The sequence below is a fragment of the Coenobita brevimanus genome, chromosome 71, assembly GCF_032717465.1.
Source record: "Coenobita brevimanus isolate Jiangsu-jjx chromosome 71, ASM3271746v2, whole genome shotgun sequence".
In the NCBI taxonomy this organism is placed as follows: domain Eukaryota; kingdom Metazoa; phylum Arthropoda; class Malacostraca; order Decapoda; family Coenobitidae; genus Coenobita; species Coenobita brevimanus.
Genome location: NC_137024.1, coordinates 36,999,090 through 37,025,269, shown reverse-complemented (window position 1 = coordinate 37,025,269; position 26,180 = coordinate 36,999,090). Strand labels below are relative to the sequence as shown.

Here is a 26,180-nt window from a genome sequence, read left to right as displayed (position 1 = left end):
CTTTAAGGTTGGTTTGACAATTGCCAACTTTTCACTTTGTGGAAACACACATTTAGTAATACTTAAGTTTACAATTTTCATGATCAACTGCACAAGACTAGGGAAGCCTTCCTCATTCGCTACATCTGACATTGGGATTGGATCAGTAGAACAATATGTCAGTTTAACTCTTTTCATCAGGGTCTCTAATTTCACAAAACTAACTTCCTTAAAGCAACACAAACCAATGTACGGGATATCTGGCAGGTGCACTTGGTGGACCACAGGTCCTACACCTTGGAAACTGTTGACAATATTTAAGACTTTCTCATCAAAATACTTCATAAATTTATTCGCTAAGTCTGCATCAGAGAAATTGTCAGGAAGCTTCTTTGTTCCTGTATGCCCTATCAAGTCGGCGATAAGACAATACAGTCTCTTCACATCTGACACTGCTACAGCAATTTTCTGTCTAAAATACATACATTTTCTTCTCCTTATCAGTTTATTCACCTCATTCCTTGCATTAATGTACCCTCTCCTGGATTCCTCCGTTCGTAATGTACGCCACAGTTTTTCCTTACACCTTCTAATTCTAATAGCATTTGCAACCGCGGAGTTAAACCATGGAGTGTTGTCCTTCTCAATAACCTCTTTCTCTAACACTGGACACATGTTGTCATATTCACCTTGTAGTGCAGCTTTATATAATAGGATCATACAACTCAAACATTGACCTTTCTGTATTACAATACCATTTGTATGTGTACAAGAATCATGAATATCCTCTTCCATTCTATTAAGTGCTGCCTACTTCTTTCTTAGCCTTTGTCATTCTTTTTCTGTGCCTCCCCTCCTCTCTTCCTATTTCTCGCATCTTTCCTTTCACTTCTTATTGCTTTTCTTTCCTTTACAGGTGGCTTTACATTGAGTGACAAGCCAAATGGTTTCCTGTAAGCCAAGAAACCATTTACAACGCTGGGTGGTAACCATATAACCAAACCATACGTGCTCCCTACATTTGAACAAGTGGGTTGGTGGAGGGCTAGTGCCCCTCCCCTTAAAACAAATAACTCAAAGTCAAATGGCCACCCCTTAAGGGATTATGGTGTCTGGCTATAGATAGATAGATAGATTCTATGAAGCAACACTCTAGGGTCAAAGTTTCTTTTACTTCTAAAAGTTATATTTTTCTTGGTCTTCTTACCCTTACAAACATCAATAGTGCAAGTAACAAGTTTGTGATAAGGAGAAACAGAAAAGTCAGGTTCCATTTCAAGCTGTCGAATTTTTCCTAACTTACTATCACAAAAGACTAAATCCAGCATATGGCCAGAACAGGAAGTTACATGACTGATTTTGTTTGTGAATTGCTGAGAGTCCATCATATCAATAAATTCTTTGCCATAATGATCATTATTATCATCAATCCATAAATTAAAATCTCCACAAATAAAGATCCACCTATTTAAGTGATCTATTCCCTTGCGATATGTTCTAAATTCATCAATAAAAGATATTCGATTTGTCTCCGGAGGTCTATAAACAACTATAAATGTTAGCTTTTGATTACTGTTTAACATAAAACTCACCATTACATGTTCAACTGTGTTAAATTTTGGAGAGACCAGCAACTGTATGCGAGAATATTTCTTTGATATAAATATCCCTACTCCTCCTCCTCTTCTGCTAACCCTAGGAATATGCATGAAAATGTGAGTGATAGGAGTCATTTCGTGGATTTTTGCATGATCAAATTCATTTAGCCACGTTTCTGCTATAGCAAAGACGTCAAAAGCCTTCTTAGTAATTAGCTTCCTTATTTCAATAGTTTTATTACCAACAGACTGTATATTTATAAATCCACACTGAATATGATTGGTGTTTCTAGTATCCATGGTCAGTCATATCTCTAATTTTATTAAGTTCCAGCTCTAGTGACTTACAACCTCTACTATTTGCTACATGATTTGTTTCGGTTCGTGAATGCCTGACAGTTAATACATTTAACACAGTCAGTGGTACAGTCTTTGGTTTGATGATCCCCAGCACACTTAGCACAACTAGCAGCATCACCATTCCGTTTAAATTTACAATCTTTCTCAGTAAGTCCATATCTTTGACAGTGGTAGCAGTTAAAAACATATCTGCCTCTGACCATATACCTAGCCCATTTCAAGCAAACAACATCCCCATGATTATGTATTATCTTTTTTATTTCTGGTGAGCATTTCAGCATGTAGTGCACCGTGTCTCCAACTGCTGGTTTATTAAATACTAGCTTAATTTTGTCATGCACATCTTCAACATTCTGTAAGTACCCATTCTTTGCAATCAAATAATCAATGATCTCATCCTTATTCTCCTCCTTAGAGACATTGCAAATCATGATTTTTGGAGAGAACTTCTTTGTGAATTTCATTTCCATGTTTTTCATTCCACTACTGATCCTCCTTGCTGCAGTTTCCCTCTCAGACTCACTAGCAAAGTTCATAACAACGTTTCCACCATTGGTGAACTTTGTATCAACCACAGGTATATCCTTCAGTACTCCAGCAAGCTCCTCCTTTCTATTAGTCACACTACATTCCTTATTAGTAGATTTAGCAACAAGTGGATTTTTCTTCTTCTTAGTAACTGCAGCATAAGTGATGACACCACTGCCATTACCTTCATACTTTGTGCTGGCATGCAGATTTACCATGGTGTTAATAATCTCATCCCTCATATCAGCCAATAGAGTTTTCCTTCTCTTTATTTCTTTCACAGCAGTAGGTACTTCACCATCATCAGCATTAGCATAACCATCATCAAGTGCATTAGTATGTAGATTAACCATAGTAGTAATTACCTCATCCTTTACATCATCCAATTTCTGATGCAAGTTTTCAGTACTTACTACTAACCTAGTCATACTGTCACCAATATCTACAGGAGTCAATCCACCATGTTCCACTTTCTCCCTCAACACTCTATTTTCATTTTTTAACATATCATTTTCTTTTTCCAGTTTCGTAACCATCTCGCTTAGGTTTCTATGATCGCGATAGCATTCAGTCACAGCTTTTATGCAGAGTTTACATCCAGTCGACATTCTCTGGGTCAGCATCCTTAACAAGTCACAGCTTTTGTGTAGAGTTTACACATCCAATCAACATTCTCTAGGTCAGCATCCTTAACATCTTGGAGATACACACACTTTTTGTGACACCATTTCTCACATAGGTCACAAGCCACCCATTTAGAGGAGACTTCTTGCCCCTTCCCACAGTGCTGACATAGAGTTGGACCAGCCATACTTGCAGCTACTAATCTCTTCATACATAATATGAGGAAAATGTAGAGCTCAGCCTTGTGGACCTCTGGCAAACAACAGTACAGGGAGTTTCCAAACACTACCCTCTCTCACCAGGGCCACTCCAACATCCACTACCCTACCTTGTACCTCTTTTATTACCCCATCCATGTAGAGATTGAACAACCATGGAGACATGATATCCCTGTTTCAACCCAACCTTCAAAGAGAAAAATTCACTCAGTTCACCAACCACACGCACTGCAGCCTTAGCACCATCATACGTACTCTTCACAGCATTCAACAGCTTCCCATCTACTCCATATATACTTTCCACAATCCTTGTCTATCCACCGTCATATGCTTTCTCCAGATCCATGAAAGCCACATATAACTTCTTTCCCTTCTCTAGAAACTTTTCACATTTATGCAAAAATAAATTTGGATGATGATGTGAATGGGTAGTGCATAAATCACACATATATAGAGTTGGTCCATAGATACTGTTGTTGCATTGTACCTGACAAATTTAATTACAGTTGAGCTGTCACATCAATGGTTTCCTTTATACTGCAAGATATCAGACATGAGAACACTTTCCAAATTATTAAATATAAAGCAACATATACTAATCAATGTATTACTAAATAAATGATTTTCATATGCATTATCCTAATATAAAGTAGTTAGGCTTACTGATACTTTACAGACCTATGCCTCTACATGGTATTGTTTTATGTTTATCTCCTGGCTCTCTTATATTGCAATGGCTCAAATGCATTGTTATCAGAGCTGGAGAAAAGTTATCAACCACCTACTTTACACATACATGCCATTATAACAAAATGGAAGGGAGCCACGGAGGGCTTACCAATCACCTTGCCCAGAAATTTCCCCCGCTGGTACTTCTTGCCTGTGGAAGGGTCCGTAATAATCTCAGGAATCTCTTTTTTAGGTTCATCTTTGTGGTGGGTCGCCATTTTTCTATTCTGCTCACAAATCCCACCAAATATAAATACAATTGTCCGTCACCACCAGCACCCAGCCAAAGTTTACAAGTTTTGAATGTTGGGAGGCATTCCCGGACGCTGATTGGTTGAGCCGCGGCCGCCTCTGCGCGCTGATTGGCCGAAACTTTAAAGGACTCCTCCATATGATTGGCGCCACTTCGGCTGAATGTACTCAATGATGTTTTATTTTATATTTTTCTAGCAATCATGATTAAACTTTTACATTTAGAAGAAAGTAAAACGCTGATTTTCCTTGGCGGTATTATAATGTGTATACTGTATATGAATGTTGACGTGAAAAATGTTAGAGAATTATCTAGCGTGAAATACAGTATATGAATAGAAGCAGCTACTTATCATGGAACTCGCTTAAACATTATCCATTCATGTATTTATTAATTCTTAATGGAGAAATCATTAATCCAAAACAAATGTAAATTCACAATATGCCTGGTTACAAAAAAAAAAAAAAAAATTTACTTACCTCACGTTAAAAATGTGAAAAGTTTTTGAGCTCGTTTTCATCTACACACCAATTTAAAGGCCAATCAAAATAGTTTCAAACTATATTGATTTGATTTCATATTTATTGTCCTAAGAGGGTACAGAGTACTTATACAACAAAACAAGGTGATGGATCTTGCCGCAAACCTTCAGCAAAATACACTTTGATATTGTGGGAAGACACACGCCTTTCAGTTAATATTAGTTGTAGTATGTGTTAAGAAGTGTACATAATTTATAAGGTATTTTACATACAGGAATGAGAAGTAATATCAGAGCGGTCAGAACAGAAGCATAGCATGACAACATTAGCCACAGCCTAAGGTTGGGTATTCACCTTTTGCCTATCCGCGTATCGTATCATCGTTGCTTGTCACCCAGAGATATGATACAGTGCAAGTGTTCTAAATCGGACCATCACTCCCCTGTATCATCACTGCATATCCGTATCAAAACAGAGGACACGGGATTACGATTTACGATCGGACCTCAGAGATTTTTTTCTGACCAGCAATCACTGGCGTACTTAAAATGCCCGCCGCAGGACCCCCCACCGGGCCACCGCCACACCACCACCCCAGGAAGACACAACAGGGGGGCTAGTGACCCAGGTCAAGAGGGTCACCCGTCCACTACTGACCTGCGCCCCTCTTCCCCGCAACTGCCCCGACACCAGGTGACCAAAGATCGGCAACGACCCGGCAGGCGGGACAACCATCGTCAGCAGTGGGGTGGGACTGACCAGGTTTCAGTCCCAAGTAACGTTTTGGCGACGGCCATAGTTACACCCTCAAGGGCAGGAGGCCCAAGGCTACGGCCTAGAGTGAGCACCGAGGCGCCAGTACCCTCAGCCACGTCCAGGGCAGGAAGCCCTATAGTGTGCACCGAGGTGTCAGTGCCCTCAGCCACGTCCAGGGCAGGAGGCCCAATAGTGTGCACCAAGGTGTCAGTGTCCTCAGCCACGCCCAGGGCAAGAGGCCCTATAGTGAGCACCGAGGTGTCAGTGCCCTCAGCCACGTACAGGGCAGGAGGCCCAATAGTGTGCACCGAGGTGTCAGTGCCCTCAGCCACTTCCCGGGCAAGAGGCCCTATAGTGAGCACCGAGGCGTTAGTACCCTCAGCCACTCCAAGGGCAGGAGGCCCTAGCAGACGGCTAGAAGTGGGTCCCAGGGTGAAAAAAGACCTGGAGCCACGGCCGTGACAGACCCAGGAGAGAGAGTCGCCTCTGTGCTTCCCTCCCTGTATATAGGAGAGGACACGGTCTCCGTGTACACTCAGCCTATCTCGTTCCCCTGTGGGAACTGCTCGTCACCACCCGGGAGTGTTGCCCCGGAGGTGTCGCCAGAGTGGTGGCAAAGTCCGAGACCGGACCTGCCTCCCACGCCTGGGAAATCTCTGTCCTTTGCTGGCACCAGCAGGAGACAAGGCCGCAGTCCAACCCTGACGGCATGTCCCTTGGCAGACGACCGCACCCCCAAGACCCCCAGGCAAGCCCAGCAGACTACAGGCAAGGGCGACCCCGACTCCCTCACCCCGCGGAGCCACCGACGCCAGGCCCGCCTCCTCCAGCTGTTGGCCCCAGTCCCGAGGGCCACCTCTCAGGTTGAGGCCCCCAGACAGGAGGGCCTCCCTGCACCCCACCAACGAGTCCCCGAGGTAAGGGCCTCCCTTCAGGTCGAGGCCCCCAGACAGGAGGGCCTCCCTACACCTCACCGACGGCCCAGACCCGGGCAGTGACTCCCTTGCGGGTAGTGTGTTGCCCGATACGGGCAGAGTCCCCCTGGGGTCCTCTCCTCACGCCCGACGACAGAGTGTAACAACCCAGGAAACACGGGTAAATAAGTGAAGCCCCTTATACCGAAAATAAGCCAGGGGAAGAAGAACAGTGAACAGTGACAGAATGAAGGAAAGGAAGACAGAAGAGGATGGAAGGAAAGAGGGATGGAGGAGAGGAAAGGGCAGACACCCGAGAACAGCACTACATCGAGTGAGTGGATGGTGAGCGCCCCTACCTACCACAAACTTGCAAGCTAATTTCCTTTTGCTTGATTCTCGCTGATACACTACCTATCTCACACCCTGGCTTGGTGCTTCTAACTATCTATCTATCTATCTGTCTACCAATCTATGAGTTGTATTATTATAATCTGGAGTCCTGACATTACCACCATCACCTCTCTCGGTAGAGAGGTGGCCTGCAGTCCTACCAGACCCAGGTTCAAATCCCCGCTGGGACAGGGAATAGTTTATGGATTTGAATTTCGTAAAAGCAGACTTTACCGATCTACCAGAAGACCCACAGACATGTCGTAAAAATACCACCGCTAATACCAATACACCAGTCCTGCACGAGACAACCCTAGCATATATTCAATATGGGCGGTGGGTGTTAGCACCGAAGTGGTGACATGTAGAGGTGTATGGTATGTAGGAGGACTACTGGGCCTTGGAAACAGGCTGTGAAGCCTATGCCCAGAGTCAGACACACACACACACACACACACACACACACACACACACACACACACACAAAACATTTTCTCAGTCTGAATTCACTCTAAAACAAGCGCCACTATTACATACTTGACCGCCCCAAGATGGTGGCTGCACAGACGCACTGCCGCTGTACTAAAGAATGGGCTATGCAGCATCTAGGCTTCTTTATATATATGAAGAGGAGACTTAACCCCTACGTGCCAGGGGTTTTCAAACGTCGCCCACTCCTCCCTGTGGAGGATTTCTGTGATTTTGGAAAAAATACCCTTACTTCAAACCCTAATATCTGCCAAATTACAATGGCTAGAGAAAAAATTAAAGATACATAAGACTCATCAGCTCTTCCTCATTCAAATGAAAGTATCCCCAGGTCTCCAGTTGATCCCCTCGATGAGTAAGGATATGTTAAAGATGACTGGTTTTCCGTGTTTTGGCAGGCTGTTTCCGAGTGCGTGCCAATGCCAGTGACCTTGGACTTGCTGGCTAGCGTTGGTAGCACTGACCGAAGTGGTGATTGTAACACTGCCCGGCCTTCCACTGAGAAACCCAGAACTTTTCCTTACTCACTGTCATAGGGATGGGTCATCACCCTGTTCATGAAGCTTCCAATAGGGTTTTCTACCTGTTTCATAGTGCCACTATGCCCTGTAGATGTGTGGGAAAAGAATAGCTCTTTGATATTATGTACACTACTTCTTGTGTCAGTTACAATAAATTCCCTCTACTACAGCACTTACATTTGCATTTGACATCACAGTTACCGGTAATTGCACTTTGAAGAAGTAAATGTTCTGGCGGTTTCACACAGTATCGTTGAGTATGAGGTAATTGCTTGTCTAAAAGTGTGACTAATTTGTACTTGAAATGCGTAGCATACAAAATAGTGCCCCCGAAAACGAGGTGAGTGAGGAACAGTATAGTGCACCCGAAAATGAGATGAGTGACGACCAGCATAGTGTCCCCGGAAATGCACCGACACCCCCACCCGGGCCCCACGGAGTAGCCGCAGCCAAACTAGGGGATGCCATGCGACAACAGCATAAGGCAGCCCAGGCCATGCGCCCTTATAACACCCAACCATTGCATTGTCACCCTAGCAGGAGGAGGACACTACCTTCGGGGAGTGGGATTGCCGGATCAGCTAGGGATGGAGCTGCCAAATCAGCTCCAGACAGTGCCCCTCAGGAGATGGCCTACTGCCACTCCCTCCTTCGCCAGACGGCTGATTGCGGCTCCGAAGGCGTCGCCTCAGAGACGGCTAATGCCGCTCCTGCCTTCGTCAGACAGCAGATTGCCGCTCCGAAGGCGTCCAGAGTAGCGCTGACTCCTCCACTCAGGCCACGGCCAATTGCCGGGCCTTGGTGCCTCATAGTTGCACCCCTGGGCAGCTACGCCCAATTGCCAGGCCTTGGCGCCTCATAGTTGCGCCCCTGGGAAGCCACAGCCAATTGCCGGGCCTTGGCACCTCATAGTTGCGCCCCTGGGCAGCCACGGCCAATTGACGGGCCCCACGGCCAAAGAGAGGTGTTTCCAGTGTCATTGCCCCTGCGTGAGGCAGACGCCCGGATCCCCAGCGCCGGAGAAACCCAGCAAGGCCTCACGGCTTTTCCTGGCCTCCGCTCTCTACGCCTGGCCCTAGAAAAGACCCGCCTGAAGGACCCTAGTTCAGGTCGGTGACGCAGCCCCTCCCTGACGGCGCCCCTCGACCGCAGTCCTCAGTCACTCCAGGCCCTCCCCAGGACACCCGGCCGAGACCTCTCCACGCCCACGAGACGGCGTAAGACCTCCACCTCCAGCCGAAACCTGAGCCAGAGATTCCTGGACCTGTTCGGCCCCAGTCCTGAGGACCACACCCCTGAACCTAGCCCGGAGACTGCAGGCCCCTGCGCCACCTGCAGCCCTGGACCCGAGAGGATGCCCATGCGAGTATTCCCGTGCCCTCTCGGCATGCCCTCCCCTGGCGGTGCCCCTAGCCCGGCAGAGTAGTCGCCGGCGTGTCTCCCCGTCGCCCCCACTACATGAGTAAATTATGTTAAGTGTGGTGTTGCCCCAGAACTAGTGAACTGACTTATGTTAAGTGTGACGTTGCCCTAGAAACAGGTTACAGTGATACAGTGACTTAATGTATGTTAAATATCGGGGCGAGTGAAATCACGGGTGGATAAGGACGAGCACAGAGAGTAAGTTCTGAGGAATCTGACTCACAAGTGACGCCCTTGTAGAAAACCATAGTGAAAATACACCCATGTCCTTTGTTACCAGAAAATAATAAAGTGTAAATAACATTCTCCCGTTTGTATTATCGTAAACACAGTGATTTCCCAGTGCCCTCCACTCCCTCGCTTTCTAAAGAATCTCCTCCCAGCAGCTAGCGTAAACGTAAACGAGAAATAGAATCAAATGTCAAAACCCCTTTGGTAGCAGATGATACTAAGTTTGAATTAATAATACTTACCCTCTCCCAACACATTACTATAACCCTGTTATGACCTGTCACGAGTCCTTCCCCTCCCCCCCCCCGTCTGAGCCTCTCTCCCCGCGCTCCCGTGTACCCTGTACACCTGTGCACTAGAATTACTAAAATGCCCGCCGTGCCCGCCGCAGGACCTCCCACCTCACCACCTCCCACGCCACCACCGAGCCGCCACCCCACCACCACCCCAGGAGGACACACTGGTGAGGTTAGTGACCCCGGGCAAGAGGGTCATCAGGGCATCACGGCCTTGAGCCCCTATTCCCCGCAAGTGCCCCAACCCCAGGTGATCAGGGGAACTGAACTACTGTGCGGGCAGTGCAGTGATCGACAGAATAGGGGTGGGACTGAAATTAAATCAGTCCTAGGTAACACCGTATTGACGGCTTTGTTACACCCTCTAGGGCAGGAGGCCCAAGGGCAGGAGGCCCAAGGCTATGGCCTAACTAAAAGTAAAAAGAGACAGACAAACCTAGGCTACGGCCTAACTAAAAGTAAAAAGAGACAGACAAACCTAGGCTACGGCCTAACTAAAAGTAAAAAGAGACAGACAAACCTAGGCTACGGCCTAACTAAAAGTAAAAAGAGACAGACAAACCTAGGCTACGGCCTAATAGAGTGTGAAAAGGGGAAGGCGACCCCAGGCTCCGGCCTTAACACACCAGGGAGAGAGAGTTGCCCTAGTGCATCCCTCTCCTGCTGTTCTTCGGCTATGGCCAGAATACGGACCAGGGTAAGGAGCCCCTGCTGCCATACGTGTAGTACTTCCCTATTACGGAAGCGACACCCCGTGGACGGTACCCAGCCGCAGCGTGCGGGCGAACCAGTTCGTCCGGTAGTTGTCTTCTGTACGGGCAGACACTCGGCTCCGGCCGGGGCACATACCAGGGTAGAGAATTCCCTGAAGGTAGGATCAGTCCGTATTGGAGAGAGTGCGGCCTCTGTGTCCCTCCCTCCGGCTTGTCTCCTACTACGGGAGGAACACCACGCCGGTGGTACCCAGCCGCGGCGAAAGGGTGACCCCGATCACCCTATAGGTGTACCCCGTACGCCGGGCAAGTTCACGGCTACAGCCAAGGTGTGTAATAGGGGAAAGAGATCCCCGGCTCCGTCCTCCAGACACACTCGAGAGACCACGGGCAACGTGAGTCCTCCTCTAGCCTCTTTCCCTTCGGGGAACCCTTCGTCGCCATCCGGGAATATAGCCCCAGATGAGACATTAGAGTGGTGGCAAGGCCCGATAGCGGACCTACCGCCCACACCCGGGAGTTCCTTGTTCCTGCCGGAGCCCCGTAGGAGACGCTGCCGTAGTCCAGTCCTGATGGCGCCTCTCCCTCTTGGTACCCGCAGTCCCAGGACGCCCAGGCTCGACTCCACAACCCACGACGAAGGCGATCCAGGCTCCCTCACTCCCTGGAGTCGGAGGAAACAGGCCCGACTGCTCCAGTTGTTCGGCCCCAGTCCTGAGGGCCACCTATCAGGTCGAGGCCCCCAGACCACAGGGCCTCCCTGCACCCCACCGGCGTGGCCCTAAGACGAGGGCCGCCTCTCAGGTCGAGGCCCCCACACGGGAAAGCCTCCCTGTACCCTAAAGTGAAACAATGACAGTGACTATACCCAGGAAACAAGGGGAAACAGTGACAGTGACAGTAACCAGGAGAACAGTGACAGTGACTACCCAAGAGAATATAGTAAACAGTGGCCCACTAGAATCTAGTGCTATCAGGGCAGAAAGTGCATTTTGTGAATTGTCTTAGTCCCTCCCTATATTAAGGAACCAAGGAGTTTTCTGTGAGTCTAGAGGTAGGAGCGCGGGCGAGTCGAAAGATAAGTGTACGTGTCTCCGTGACCAGGTGACAGTGTCGAGTGTCGCTATCCGCACCCTACCTCTTTTATAGTAATATCCCTAAATCAGACCTCAATCTCGTGTATTCTTAAAATGAACAACCCCATTTATATATTACCTCCAAGTGACATAAGAATCCCATTAAAGAACCTAAAGTGAATAACCCCATTTATATATTACCTCCAAGTGACATAAGAACCCTATTAAAGAATACTCGCAATCTCCCTGTGTGATAATGGTAGTGCATACGATTATTCTGTGAAGCCAAGTGTTAATTCTGTATCTCTGTGTCTCTGTATCCTAAATATCATTCTATGTGTACTGTTATGAGTAGGACCTAGGTAATAGATGTGATACGGTATACTGCCTGGTTTTTATGTCCTGTTCCTTTGTTAGTGCTTTACTTCCGGTCTAGAAAGAGGACCCCGCTTCAGTAGCTAGTGTTTTTACGACAAGAAGTCGCCTTAAAAACACAGCATTACACTGGTGGCAAGCGGTGGTTCTGGATCCGAGTAAAAGCACGGAGGAACGAAGAAAGGAAACTTACACAATGGCAGCCAAACCACACATCCAATTGCCGAGGTTCAACCCGGACCAGTGCGACATAGAGGTATATTTAGATATGGTCAAACCCCTCCTAGACATAGGGTTCGACTCAGACAGAGAAAAGATCGCAGTCACACTACCTAACCTGAGTAAAATAATCACTACTGTCGCACCAAAAATCGTCCCAGAACTGTCATGGGACCAATATCTCGCAAATAGTGAGACAGGCTTTTATGCCATCAATAGGCCGAGTTGTCGCTCTCTCTCAACTCGACTCCCTTACCTACGACGGAAACCTGGATGATACATTCACCCAGGCTCGGCGCCTCGTCAGCGCTGTCTATCCCGAGGCACCTACAAATGCCCGGGATATACCTACATTCAATGCTCTATTGAGGATCCTCCCCAGCATAGTCAGGGAGCACTTCTCAATCTACGACCCCTCAGGGGACATGGAAAATGACCTGCAACTCGTCCGACGTCTGCTCGCCGCCCGCCCCACACCACAGCCACTCCACGTGGTGACAAGTTTTCCAACAAAGCAACACCCCCCATCCAAACCTAAGCTGCCGCCTCACCAGCCAACTACTGAGCTGTCTCCCACAGTCCCTAGAGCTTACCCGCAGAGGAAACGCCCAAACCCCAGGGAGCAAGGAAACCTCATCACAATTAATCCCTGGGAATTCACGGCTTGCAGTCGCACCTGCCCTTTGCACGACATTAGGGAACAGCTTAAAGCTAGCAGGCGCAGAACCTTTCACCAAGGGCGCAAGAAAGTCTCCTCCTTAGACGAAGACGCCCCGGAAGACGACGCACCGCCACAACACTACTCGGGAACGGACGACGACGACCAAGACGACACCACTCCACAACAGATGGATTTTTAGGCCCGCCCCCGCACCTCCCCACGGTGGCGGGGGCCACCTCACAGAACTACAGACCCCCAGTCTACAACAAGATTTGGCTAAACGGGGTCAAGGCACGACTACTAGTGGATACGGGAGCAGCCAGATCGTGCCTCTACTCCCACTTCTACTCCCGCAGCATTGCTGCATTCGGCCCTCTTTTCCCCACCTCAGCCAACCTCGTCGACGCGGGGGACGGCCCCCTGCCTATCCGTGGGGAAACACGGGCCCTTCAAACCCACACCCACCAACAAATATCCACTAGCCACCCATTCATCATATTCGACTCGACATGCAATCAGTATGATGGATATCTAAGGCTGGACCTCTTCCAGAAACTACACGCCACCATTGACTGCCATCAATGCCGCCTCCACTTCAGTCCAGCCCATCCCAACCAAGCATCAATCAACAAGAAAGAAGAAAAAAAAAAAAAACATCGAAGAAAAATAGGAACACCACCCCTCACACAATACACAAACACACACTACCATCAAACACTCACCTGTCCCAAATCACCCATACACCTAACCCCAACCCAACCCCTCACACTACCTTACCCCCATCACCACCACCCACCACACATCATCTGCGCCCCTCCCCATCTTTTCCTGCCACTATCGCCTCCTCAATCACTATTCCACCCCACCATGAAGCTTGGGTAAAACTAAACAAACCTTCTCATACCTCCGTCCTCTTCTCACCATCCATCCCCACCGGACCACTCTCTTTCTTTTTAGTAAGCCCCACCTTCCTCCCCCCACATGCCCACGAAATCCGTATCGCCAACCTCGCCACTAACCCACTAACCCTACCAAGAGGACTCATCATCGGCGACACAGAAGAAGCCGAACCATGCCAAGCACCACCTCCGGACCATCCCACTCTCCCCGACCTACCATCACACCTATCCCCTGCCCAAACCAACAGCCTACGACAACTCCTCCTGGATTTTCAGGACCTACTCTCCTCCGGCCCAACCGACCTTGGCCATACCACCTATCTCAGCCATGAGATACACACGACCGGACCTCCAATTCGCCAACCATCACGATGAAAGAATCCAAAGCAACGGGCAGAAGACCGGCAGGTCCAGGACATGCTAGATGCCAGCGTGATCTCCAACTCTACTAGCCCATGGTCCTCACCGGTGGTACTCTTAAGAAAAAAAGATGGGACAATGCGTTTTTGTGTTGACTACCGCCGAGTCAACGACGTCACAGTCAAAGATGCAACTCCCCTACCCCGGATAGACAATTCACTGGACTCCTTACATGGCTCGACATGGTTCTCCACCCTAGACCTGCAGTCGGGCTATTGGCAAGTTCCTGTACACCCCGACGACAAACACAAAACCGCCTTCTCCACATCGAATGGCAAACACTATGAATTCAACGTCCTTCCTTTCGGACTCTGCAACGCCCCTGCCACATTCTCCCGTTTGATGGAGTCAGTCCTCAGTGGACTAACCTGGGAGACTTGCTTGGCGTATCTCGACGACGTCATCGTTTTCAGTCGTACCTGGACCGACCACCTTCACCGCCTCAAACAAGTGTTTCACCGCATACACCAAGCAGGGCTAAAATTGAAACCAACAAAGTGCGTCTTGGCCGAGAGATCAGTGTCTTTCCTGGGACACCTAATTAACGCCGAAGGCATTTCACCAGACTCAGATAAGCTTCAAGCCATCGCAGACATCCCCCTGCCCCGCGACGTACATGAGACCAGAGCCTTCCTGGGGTTAACATCATACTATAGGCGGTTTGTCAAAGGGTTTGCTGATATCGCCAAACCCATACACGATCTAACAAAAAAGGGTGAGCCTTTCGTGTGGACCGAAACAAGGAAAACAGCATTTACCACCCTCAAATCCAAGTTAACCACCGCCCCAGTAGTCGCGTTCCCAGACTACAACCTCCCATTCCGCCTGTATACTGACGTGTCGCTCATCGCCATAGGGGCTGTCCTTGCACAAGTACAAAATGGGAGAGAACACATCATCGCCTGTGCCAGTCGCACCCTGAATGCTGCAGAACGGAACTACGTGGCCACCAAACGTGAGTGCCTAGGGATCATCTGGTCCCTAGAATACTTTCGGTCCTACATCTCAAGCACCCATGTAATAGTCATTACAGATCACCAATCCCTACAATGGCTACGGCAATCAAACACCACCAATGCCCAACTGATACGCTGGCGAGAGACACTCGAAGAGTATGACTTCGAAATCACATACCGACCAGGCAAACTGCACACAAACGCCGATGCTCTATCCCGTCTCCCAATCAACGCCATCACAACAGAACCAGACCTGGTCCAAATGTGGCACAATAAACAACGCCCCACCTGGATTCCACCGACCACGTTCACTAAACTCCATCCACACGGCGAACATCTCTTCGACCCAAATGGACACATCGTCCTTAGCCCCGCCACTGCCCACGACACCATGCTCCACCTCCATGCCCACAACGGCATCCACCTGGGAACGAAGAAACTGCTACAAGTCTTTAACGACATGTACTGGACCCCAAACCCATCCACCATCGCAAAGATCATACAATCATGCCGAGCATGCGCCCTTGGAAAGGACATCACCCGAACACCAGGCCCTACAGGAAAGTTAACAGCATAAAAACCGTGGCAACTACTCTCCTTAGACGTCATCGGCCCTCTCACACCAAAAGCAGGCTACAAGTACATAATTACCTTCGTGGATGTATATTCTAAGTTTATCATCGCCTGCCCCGCCAAGGATCACACTGCGCTATCAGTTGCCGACGCCCTCACCCGACATGTATTCCCGTATTTTGGGATCCCACAGGCTCTACATTCGGATAATGCTCCAGAATTTACGGGAAAAATCTGGGAAGAACTAGCAAGCATATTCGGATACAACATCTCTCACTCATCCCCCTACTGGCCCCAGGGCAACAGCATCTGCGAGAGAAGCCATCGCTCCCTTATGAACCAGGTCCGCACACGCATTATGCAAACGGGAAACGAAGACTGGCCTGCACACGTCAAGATCATACAATGGGGTTTAAATACGTGCCCACGAGAAGACGGAATAACTCCACATGAGAGAGTCTTCAAAGAATCGCCCCTACTCCTACCACTCCGCCACCACCTACAACCGCCCACCCCACCCTCCACCACCGACCCTCTCCACCACCTCAAACGCCGCCTCCACCATCTGCATTCACAACAAGACCTAGCACCTGATGCAACCCACTCCAACCCATACACACCTGGCCAGTCTGTTGTCGTCGCAATCCTGCCTACCCCACCCAAGACCTCCCCCCAATTCAACGGACCTTACAAAATTGTGCGAGTACCCAACCCATACCAAGTCACTGTAGATCAACAAGGACAACACCGCACATACAGAAATCGCCACGTGCGCCCCTTCCACCCACTCGACACAGCCCACCCCCGCACTAAGCCTACCTGCACCCCGGCCCGCACACCTGTCCACCCCGACCTTTCTCAGAATCACCCCCAGACTCCTACTCCTACTCCTTCTCACCCCCTTCCTCAAACTCACCAGCAACCAGCCCACCCCCCGACACACCACCACCACAGGCTGAAACCACCACTACCTCACAACCTGAAATTCACCCACCTAACACCCATCCACCCACCACCTCCCAACCCACTTCACCCATGCCACCCACATCACCACAACTGCCCCCCCCCCCGAAAACCACACCACTCACCACCCCACCACCTCCACACCCACCACCACCCTTCCTCATGATCACTCCCATTATACGTGCCACACCGCACCCCCAACCATTCCCCCCCCTAACCTCCGCACACCCTCACCACCACCACGCACACAACCAGCCTCGCCACCCACACCCACCATAACCACTACCACCACCAGATCAGGACGCTTCTCACGCCCACCCGCAAGATACACACCGACATCTCCACCCATCGCACACCCACCCCAAAACCCACCCTCCCCACATACCCCCCCAAACACCTCCCCCATAACCCTCCCCCTCCACCAAGCACGTTGGAACTTTCCCAATTCCCAATTCCCCAGAGGACGACGCTCCTCCCACCAAATTAGCCCCAATAAGACCACCAACCTCCCGCCACTCTCCAGCATTCAAATTTCATCTCTCCACCAGGCACCATTCCCCGAGATGAAGGTGACGAAAGTCCGCTGGCAGCCATACAACCGCCTACCAGCCAGAATCAAGGGCACCTACCACCTGCTACGCCTCCTACGCCGGACCAACCATCCGTCCTCCCTCCACTTCACGCTCAACCCCCATCAGGAGCCCAACGCGTTCACCACTCACTGGGTCAGCCTCACCCAACACCTGACCCCGGCCTACCAGACAGCCACCTCCACCACCTACCACCTCCAGTCACGGGGCCGTGACTTCAACAACGCGGAGGGTGGTAAAATGCCCGTCGTGCCCGCCGCAGGACCTCCCACCTCACCACCCCCCACGCCACCACCGAGCCGCCACCCCACCACCACCCCAGGAGGACACACTGGTGAGGTTAGTGACCCCGGGCAAGAGGGTCATCAGGGCATCACGGCCCTGAGCCCCTATTCCCCGCAAGTGCCCCAACCCCAGGTGATCAGGGGAACTGAACTACTGTGCGGGCAGAGCAGTGATCGACAGAATAGGGGTGGGACTGAAATTAAATCAGTCCCAGGTAACACCGTATTGACGGCTTTGTTACACCCTCTAGGGCAGGAGGCCCAAGGGCAGGAGGCCCAAGGCTACGGCCTAACTAAAAGTAAAAAGAGACAGACAAACCTAGGCTACGGCCTAATAGAGTGTGAAAAGGGGAAGGCGACCCCAGGCTCCGGCCTTAACACACCAGGGAGAGAGAGTTGCCCTAGTGCATCCCTCTCCTGCTGTTCTTCGGCTACGGCCAGAATACGGACCAGGGTAAGGAGCCCCTGCTGCCATACGTGTAGTACTTCCCTATTACGGAAGCGACACCCCGTGGACGGTACCCAGCCGCAGCGTGCGGGCGAACCAGTTCGCCCGGTAGTTGTCTTCCATACGGGCAGACACTCGGCTCCGGCCGGAGCACATACCAGGGTAGAGAATTCCCTGAAGGTAGGATCAGTCCGTATTGGAGAAAGTGCGGCCTCTGTGTCCCTCCCTCCGGCTTGTCTCCTACTACGGGAGGAACACCACGCCGGCGGTACCCAGCCGCGGCGAAAGGGTGACCCCAATCACCCTATAGGTGTACCCCATACGCCGGGCAAGTTCACGGCTACAGCCAAGGTGTGTAATAGGGGAAAGAGATCCCTGGCTCCGTCCTCCAAACACACTCGAGAGACCACGGGCAACGTGAGTCCTCCTCTAGCCTCTTTCCCTTCGGGGAGCCCTTCGTCGCCATCCAGGAATATAGCCCCGGATGAGACATTAGAGTGGTGGCAAGGCCCGATAGCGGACCTACCGCCCACACCCGGGAGTTCCTTGTTCCTGCCGGAGCCCCGTAGGAGACGCTGCCGCAGTCCAGTCCTGACGCCGCCTCTCCCTCTTGGTACCCGCAGTCCCAGGACGCCCAGGCTTGACTCCACAACCCACGACGAAGGCGATCCAGGCTCCCTCACTCCCCGGAGTCGGAGGAAACAGGCCCGACTGCTCCGGTTGTTCGGTCCCAGTCCTGAGGGCCACCTATCAGGTCGAGGCCCCCAGACCACAGGGCCTCCCTGCACCCCACCGGCGCGGCCCTAAGACGAGGGCCGCCTCTCAGGTCGAGGCCCCCACACGGGAGAGCCTCCCTGTACCCTAAAGTGAAACAGTGACAGTGACTATACCCAGGAAACAAGGGGAAACAGTGACAGTGACAGTAACCAGGAGAACAGTGACAGTGACTACCCAAGAGAATATAGTAAACAGTGGCCCACTAGAATCTAGTGCTATCAGGGCAGAAAGTGCATTTTGTGAATTGTCTTAGTCCCTCCCTATATTAAGGAACCAAGGAGTTTTCTGTGAGTCTAGAGGTAGGAGCGCAGGCGAGTCGAAAGATAAGTGTACGTGTCTCCGTGACCAGGTGACAGTGTCGAGTGTCGCTATCCGCACCCTACCTCTTTTATAGTAATATCCCTAAATCAGACCTCAATCTCGTGTATTCTTAAAGTGAACAACCCCATTTATATATTACCTCCAAGTGACATAAGAATCCCATTAAAGAACCTAAAGTGAATAACCCCATTTATATATTACCTCCAAGTGACATAAGAACCCTATTAAAGAATACTCGCAATCTCCCTGTGTGATAATGGTAGTGCATACGATTATTCTGTGAAGCCAAGTGTTAATTCTGTATCTCTGTGTCTCTGTATCCTAAATATCATTCTATGTGTACTGTTATGAGTAGGACCTAGGTAATAGATGTGATACGGTATACTGCCTGGTTTTTATGTCCTGTTCCTTTGTTAGTGCTTTACTTCCGGTCTAGAAAGAGGACCCCGCTTCAGTAGCTAGTGTTTTTACGACGAGAAGTCGCCTTAAAAACACAGCATTACAATTACTGTATTGGCATCAGTATTAGTTAAGCCAGTATCCTCCGAGATACTAATATCCTAGTTAAGGTTTTATTTCTTTGTCATATATTGTGTTGTAATATCTGCTGTTTTTGTCCTGTGTCTGACTGTGGTAATATACGTGTAAAGGTTATTGCCTGAAGTTTTTGTGTCCTGCCTCTCTTTATTGCACTAAGCTCCGGTCTCGAAAGAGGACCCCGCTACTCGTTAGGTGCTTTAGAACCGAGGAGTCGGGCCTCTTTCACCTAGCATTACAGTACTAATCAGGGGCATCATGAAACTATTACTAATCTTACACACAACTTAAATTTTTTGTACTTTACATCACAAATACACTAATTCTGACATATTCACCATTATTTTCTGTGTAATGAGGGAAAAAATTTAGTTGTAGCCAACCAGGTCATTCTCTTTCTCATCCATGCACTCCTGGTTTTCTTTCATGTAGCAGGTAGGGCTACTCAAGGTATTTCCAATTATTGTTTCACAAATAACCATAAACAGTAACACTTAATGCACTGCACTTGTAAAGCTTATTACAAGGCACTTATAAAACTTAATAGATATGACTAATAACCTTACATTTCACACTGCATAAAAAAAAAAAAAAAAAAAAAAAACTTGTGCATACCTGATTACTATTTACAACTTCCCACACCCCCCCTCAGTCACCGAGTCCTTTCCCCGGCAGTAAGGGCAGAACTTTCGCGGGGACTGATGATGCAATTGGCCCCGCGCATGGGGGAGCAGAATCGGACGAGTAGGATGAGCAAGACATCGCTCTACACTTTACCAGTGCCATGTACAGACTGAGCCACATGTCAGTGGGGCACCTTGGGTATCTACCTACCCTGTTGTCATAGAAAACGGTTATGGGTTCATAGGATGGCGGGAAGATGCATGCAGTGTACACGTCAACCGGCATTGCTCTGCGCCTAAAATCCTAACGGCTATACACGTCAACCTGTGCTACAGGTAGGGGTCAAGCTGAATGATGGTAAAACAGAAATCATTAATAGTCAAGGAAACAGGATGGGTAGTGACACTGCTAATGCCCTGACTCGAAGACTGGTACGTCACAGCTTCATCCAGACAGTTCTGTCTGAAACTTGGGTGTATTAAAGAAGGTTCATCTGTACTGAATAAAGCAGCAAGCCTTATCTCTGGCCTGCCCCCCCAAGAACCCCAGCCACCTTATTTCAAATCGAGTTACACTGATTGCCAGTAAGAGCTAGAAACGAATTTAAACTGTGTCTTATTATCGGCAAGGTTCTCCAGTTAGGCAAGCCAAATTATCCTGCTGAATTATTAAAACTTCAGTCACTGCACCCAGGTGTGCTGTTAAGAAGTGAAGATGATTCCTTGTACCTCAATGAGCCTACAACTGTTCATCAGTCATCTCTCTCTGATAGGTCTTTCTCCTATACAATCTCTAGGTTACCCGGTATATAATAAACTATCATTATTCATGAGGCAATTGACTTCAGCCAAATCTTTTAAAGAGCTGCTCAAAGCCTTTCTCTTTTTTAAAGACCCAGCAATTTGAGGAGTAGTGTTGTGATGGACAATTAAAGGGTTTAATTGCTGTCACATTTTTCATTCATGAGGGCTGTATTATTAGTGACATCACAGTTCTTACACTATAATTGTAAAAGTGTAAATGAGTTTTGAGTATTGGTGAATTCTTTAGGAAAAACTGGTGCTTTGATCCATACTGTGCTGGAAAAAAAAAGAATATATACCCCTCTGTGCCAGCTGAGTTTGGATTTTTTGTTTTTCTTGGCTAAATGGGCTTTATACATCACTATAAGACCCCTGGCACTAATAAAAGTGTTCACTGAAGCCACAAAGTTGGTTGAATTGAGTCCGGTTGGTGCCACTCTACCTCTTAAATCCTCGAGGTTACTGAGAGAGCCGAGCGGCTGTGAGCTTGTGAACCGATTTTGGATTATTTTTTTTGTGAATAAATGGGCTTAATACATCAATATAAGATCCCTGGCACTAATAAAAGTAATCATCAAAGCCAGGAAGTTGGTTGAATTGAGTCAGGTTGGAGCCACTGTTCCTCAAAAATCTTCAAGGTTACTGAGAGAGCAGAGCAGTTTTTAGACTGTGAAGACTGTCACTCGCCTCCCATGCTCCTAAATCAGTGTTGTAAACATAGCGGAGAAATGTCTGAAGTTAGCGAGATGCGTTATTACCTTGCACTTTACTTCAGTTCTTGCAATGACTTCTCAATACTGCAGGATGTTAATCTATGTCACTGGCGTTTTAGAGGGGAACATAGATCTATGTCGCTAGCATGGTACGGGTTAAAAAACAAAGACCAAATTATCATTATTGTTATTATCATTACTTGCATATCATTTACACATATGTATCATATATAAAGGCTTAAACAAGCTTGCGTACGTCGGCCTTGATCATCTAATGGAGGCTATCCACACTGTTCAATCCCTCACAGCCTTCCTATTCAATCCCTTATCAGAGGTCACATTCTATGACTTCATCCCAGGTCTTTTGGTTTGCCTCTCATAACTCTACCCTCAAAGTTCACATCTCTCACCTTCCACACCAAGTTGTCATCGTCCATCCTCTCATCATGCCCAAACGATCTCAATCTACCCTTCTTCATTTCAATGCCAGTACATTTAAGTCCAGTCCTACGTCTCAACTCTTTAGTCATAATCCTAGCCCCTCCAGGCCTCACATTCAAGGATGCACTACACAACCATCTACTCTTTGTCATTTCCATACATCTGAGCCTACAAATATCCTCATCCTTTACTGCCCAAGTCTCACTACAGTACTGCATTACACTCCTAATACAGGCCTCATAAAAGGATCCCTTAGCATGAGGAGGCAGCCCTCTCAATGTTAGGAGGTTACAACTTGCTGAACCTCCTCCAGCCACTTCTTGTCATAGCCAGAGTCCGACCTCCACCACAACACGTCCTCCAAATAACAAACTCCTCCAAATGAGAGACTTTCCAGCAAGATCTATCCTTTCACACTTTTCACCCTCCACATGCTCTCCCCAACATACTGCACACAAAAAATTTGCATTACTGGTACTTTGCAGCCTACTTTTAATACCAATACATCTCTTATGCATCCACTTATCATAAACTCTGAACAAGATGGAGTTACTTTCCACAGCTCTATGGCAAACTGCATGTAGCTACGCTCCCTTTGCTTTGACAGTACAGCAACCAGCCCTAGACATCATAATTTTTGCTTTATCAACATCTACTCTCAAACCCTTGTGCTACATTTTGTCTCTTCACTTCCTAAATCTTTTTTCCACCTCCCTTTCATTCTCTGAATTACAGTAATATCAAGTCATCAGCATACGACATCTCCCGTGGGAGTCCATTTCTGATATCGCATGAGAGAGCTTTAAGCACCATGACAAACAACAAGAGGATCAAGACTTAGCCCTGATGCAGCCAACATGCATGGAAAACTTATCACTCAAATCTACATTCACTTTCACCTGGGTGCAAGCACCCACATACACAGCCATAACAACTCGGACCAACCGCCTCTTGATCCTAAGCTTTCTAACTGCCCACTTACACAACTCCTCATGGAACGTGAAAGGCCTTCTCCAAGTCAACATAAAGAGAGTAAAGCTCCCTTTTCTATCCTATATATTTCTCCTGAAGCTGTCAGACAATGAACATGCCATTAGCGGTCCCTCTGCCTAGTATAAACTCAAATGCATCTCATCAGTATGCCCTCATGCATTCTAGGATTCTCCCTTACCAGCATTATTTGGTCCAAAAGCTTTATACCTTTACAATTTCCTCTTTCCAGGGCATCACCATTCCCCTTATACACATTTACAATCACACTCTTCAGCCAGTCATCTGGGACAACACACACATAATCAAATTTAACAAATCAGCAACTGAACCCCCTCTTATATCTCCTGAGGCATTTAACATTTCAGCAGCCAACCCAAACATACCTGCCGCCCTCCCCAACTACATCCTGCCTATTGCTGTGCTCACAGTAGCAGCATCAAAGGACAAGGGCCAAACCCTGGATCAACTTACTCCAAACCTTCCCTGTTACAGTTAAACTCTTCACTCAGTAGCCAGTTATAATGTTCTCTCCAGGCATCTTTAATATCCTCACTGTCCACCATTACGTTTTCCTCATCATTTTTCATACTCTGCTTATCTATGATAATCCTGTTTTCTCTCTTCATCTGATTTGCCACCATAAATAATACATTCTTCCTTGGGGCATATTTAGGTTATCCAGTAAAATTATCATCGTCATCATCATTATTATTATTAATGTAATTATAATTATTATTGTCATTATTATTATTACTATTATTACCACCCAGTATTATTACTGTTATTATTATTACCACCCAGTAATAATTCAAGAATACTCCACCAGTATCCCTGCTTGTTGTAAAAGGCGACTAAAAGGGTTGGCGGAGGGTTAGTGCCCCTCCCCGGAAAACAACTAACTAAAAAAACAAACAATAAGCCTTGGACAAGGACTGACCAAACGATGACGACCAAGGACCGGACGAAGGACATGGTTATCAGAACGTGGAATGTAAGGGGAGCGAATGATGAGGTAAAAGAGAGACAGATTGTCCAGGTGCATGAAGGTGCGAAAGTGGATGTATGTGGAAAAACTGAAACAAAATGGAGAGGAGAAAGTATGAGAGAATGGGAGTATGGATGGGGTATATGTGCAGGAGTAGGTGAGAATGAGAGGGCAAAGGAAGGAGTATGTATAGCTGTGAGTAAAAGATGGAAGAAGAGCATAAGACCATCTGGATCACTTGGGTCAAGGATTGTTTGGGTAAAGTTGAAAGCTGGAATACAAATGTGGGCGATTGTGTGTGTGTAAGCGCCAATGCAAGATCGTGCTAGAAGAGTGAGAGAAGAGTTCTGGACAAATGTAGAAGTGTGCATGGAAAAGTTTGGAAGGAATGAGAGAGTGTTTTTGATCAGTGATATGAATGGCAAAGTTGGGAATGTGAAGGTGGATGGAATAGTTGGTGAGTGGGGTGTGCCTGCTGAGATAGATGAGAATGGGAGTGCATTAGTGGACATTTGTGCTGGGAGGGGGTTGGTGATAGCCAATACCCTCTTCAGGCATAAAATGATCCACAGGTATACATGGCGAGTGATGAGAAGGGTGGGTGGTGAACTGAATGAAAGGAAGGCAATGATTGATTATGTGTGTGTGGATGAAAGGATGCGAAGATGTGTAATGGATGCAAGAGCTTATAGAGGTTGGGGGAGTGGACTTTCTGACCACTACTTGGTGGTGGCCAGAATTAGGATTCAAGTAAGATGGAGGAACAGAAGAAGGGAAAGACGAGAGGAAGGAGTAGTTGCAAGGAGAGTGGAAAGGTTACAAGAGGATGAGAAAAAGGCAGAGTATAAGAGAGAAGTGGAGGAACGATTGGGCAAATATGAATTGGAGCAGATGGGAGACGTGGAAGGTGTGTGTAGGGTATTTACAGAAGAAATATGTGCAGCATGTGATGTGGTGTGTGGAAGGAAGAGAAGACGTAGGGGCCTGCAATGAACAGTGTGGTGGACTGAAGAGGTGAGACAGGCTGTGGCACAAAAGAAGAAAGCATAGAATGAATGGATGAGAAATAGGGGAGTGGAAGAAGTTGAGAGGCAGAAGAGAGAGTTATATGTAGAAAGAAAGAGAGAGGTGAAAAGATTAGTACGAGAGAGTAAGAAGAGAGTGGATGAGGAAATTGGAAGGAATTTGAGTGTAAAGTGGAGGGACTGTAAGAAAATGTTCTGGAAAGAGGTGAAAAGAGTAAGACAGGGTGGAAGTGAAGTTAGCAGGGGAGTGAAAGATAAAAATTTTAGATTACTAGTGGAGAAGGGAGAAAAAGTGAGCAGATGGAGAGAACACTTTAAGGAATTGTTGAACATAGAGGATGGAAGTAATGCGAGTATAAGTGGCTGGGGAATGGCTGGGAGAAGAAGGGAGGTGAGAAGGCAGAAAGAAATCAGTAGGATAGAAGTTGTGCAAGCAACGAAGAAAGTTAAATCGGGGAAAGCCCCAGGAATTGATGGAGTGTGTGGTGAAATGCTGATGCATGGGGGAGAGATAGTAGTATAATGGATGTGGAAGATGTGCAGATTGGCCTGGGAGGAAGGTAGAGTCCCGGAGGATTGGAAGTCAGGTATAATTATTCCCTTGTACAAAGGAAAAGGGGAAAAAGAAGTGTGTGGTAATCACAGGGGCATTTGTCTTCTTAGTATAATAGGAAAAGTGTATGGTAGGATACTTACTGACAGAGTTAGAGAAAGAACAGAGAAATTAGTTGGAGAAGAACAGGGAGGCTTCATGAAGGGAAGAGGTTGTGTAGATCAGATATTCATTCTTAGATCTTTAGTGGAAAAGTTTCTAGAGAAGGGAAAGAAGTTGTATGCAGCTTTCATGGATTTGGAGAAAGCATATGACAGGGTGGATAGACAAGGATTGTGGAAAGTGTTAAGAATATATGGAGTAGATGGGAAGTTGTTGAATGCTGTGAAGAGTATGTACGATGGTGCGAAGGCTGCAGTGCGTGTGGATGGTGAACTA

General features: G+C 47.9%; 1 protein-coding gene across 1 annotated transcript in view; it reads right to left on the bottom strand.

The window, feature by feature from the left end:
* The window catches only part of polo (Serine/threonine-protein kinase polo), a 290,744-nt gene extending 286,490 nt beyond the window's left edge, over positions 1–4,254 (bottom strand). The window contains exon 1 of the mRNA XM_080277925.1: positions 4,153–4,254. Coding sequence (XP_080134051.1) covers positions 4,153–4,254 — 102 coding nt within the window. The remainder of the gene's footprint in view (positions 1–4,152) is intronic.
* Positions 4,255–26,180: the final 21,926 nt, after the last annotated feature.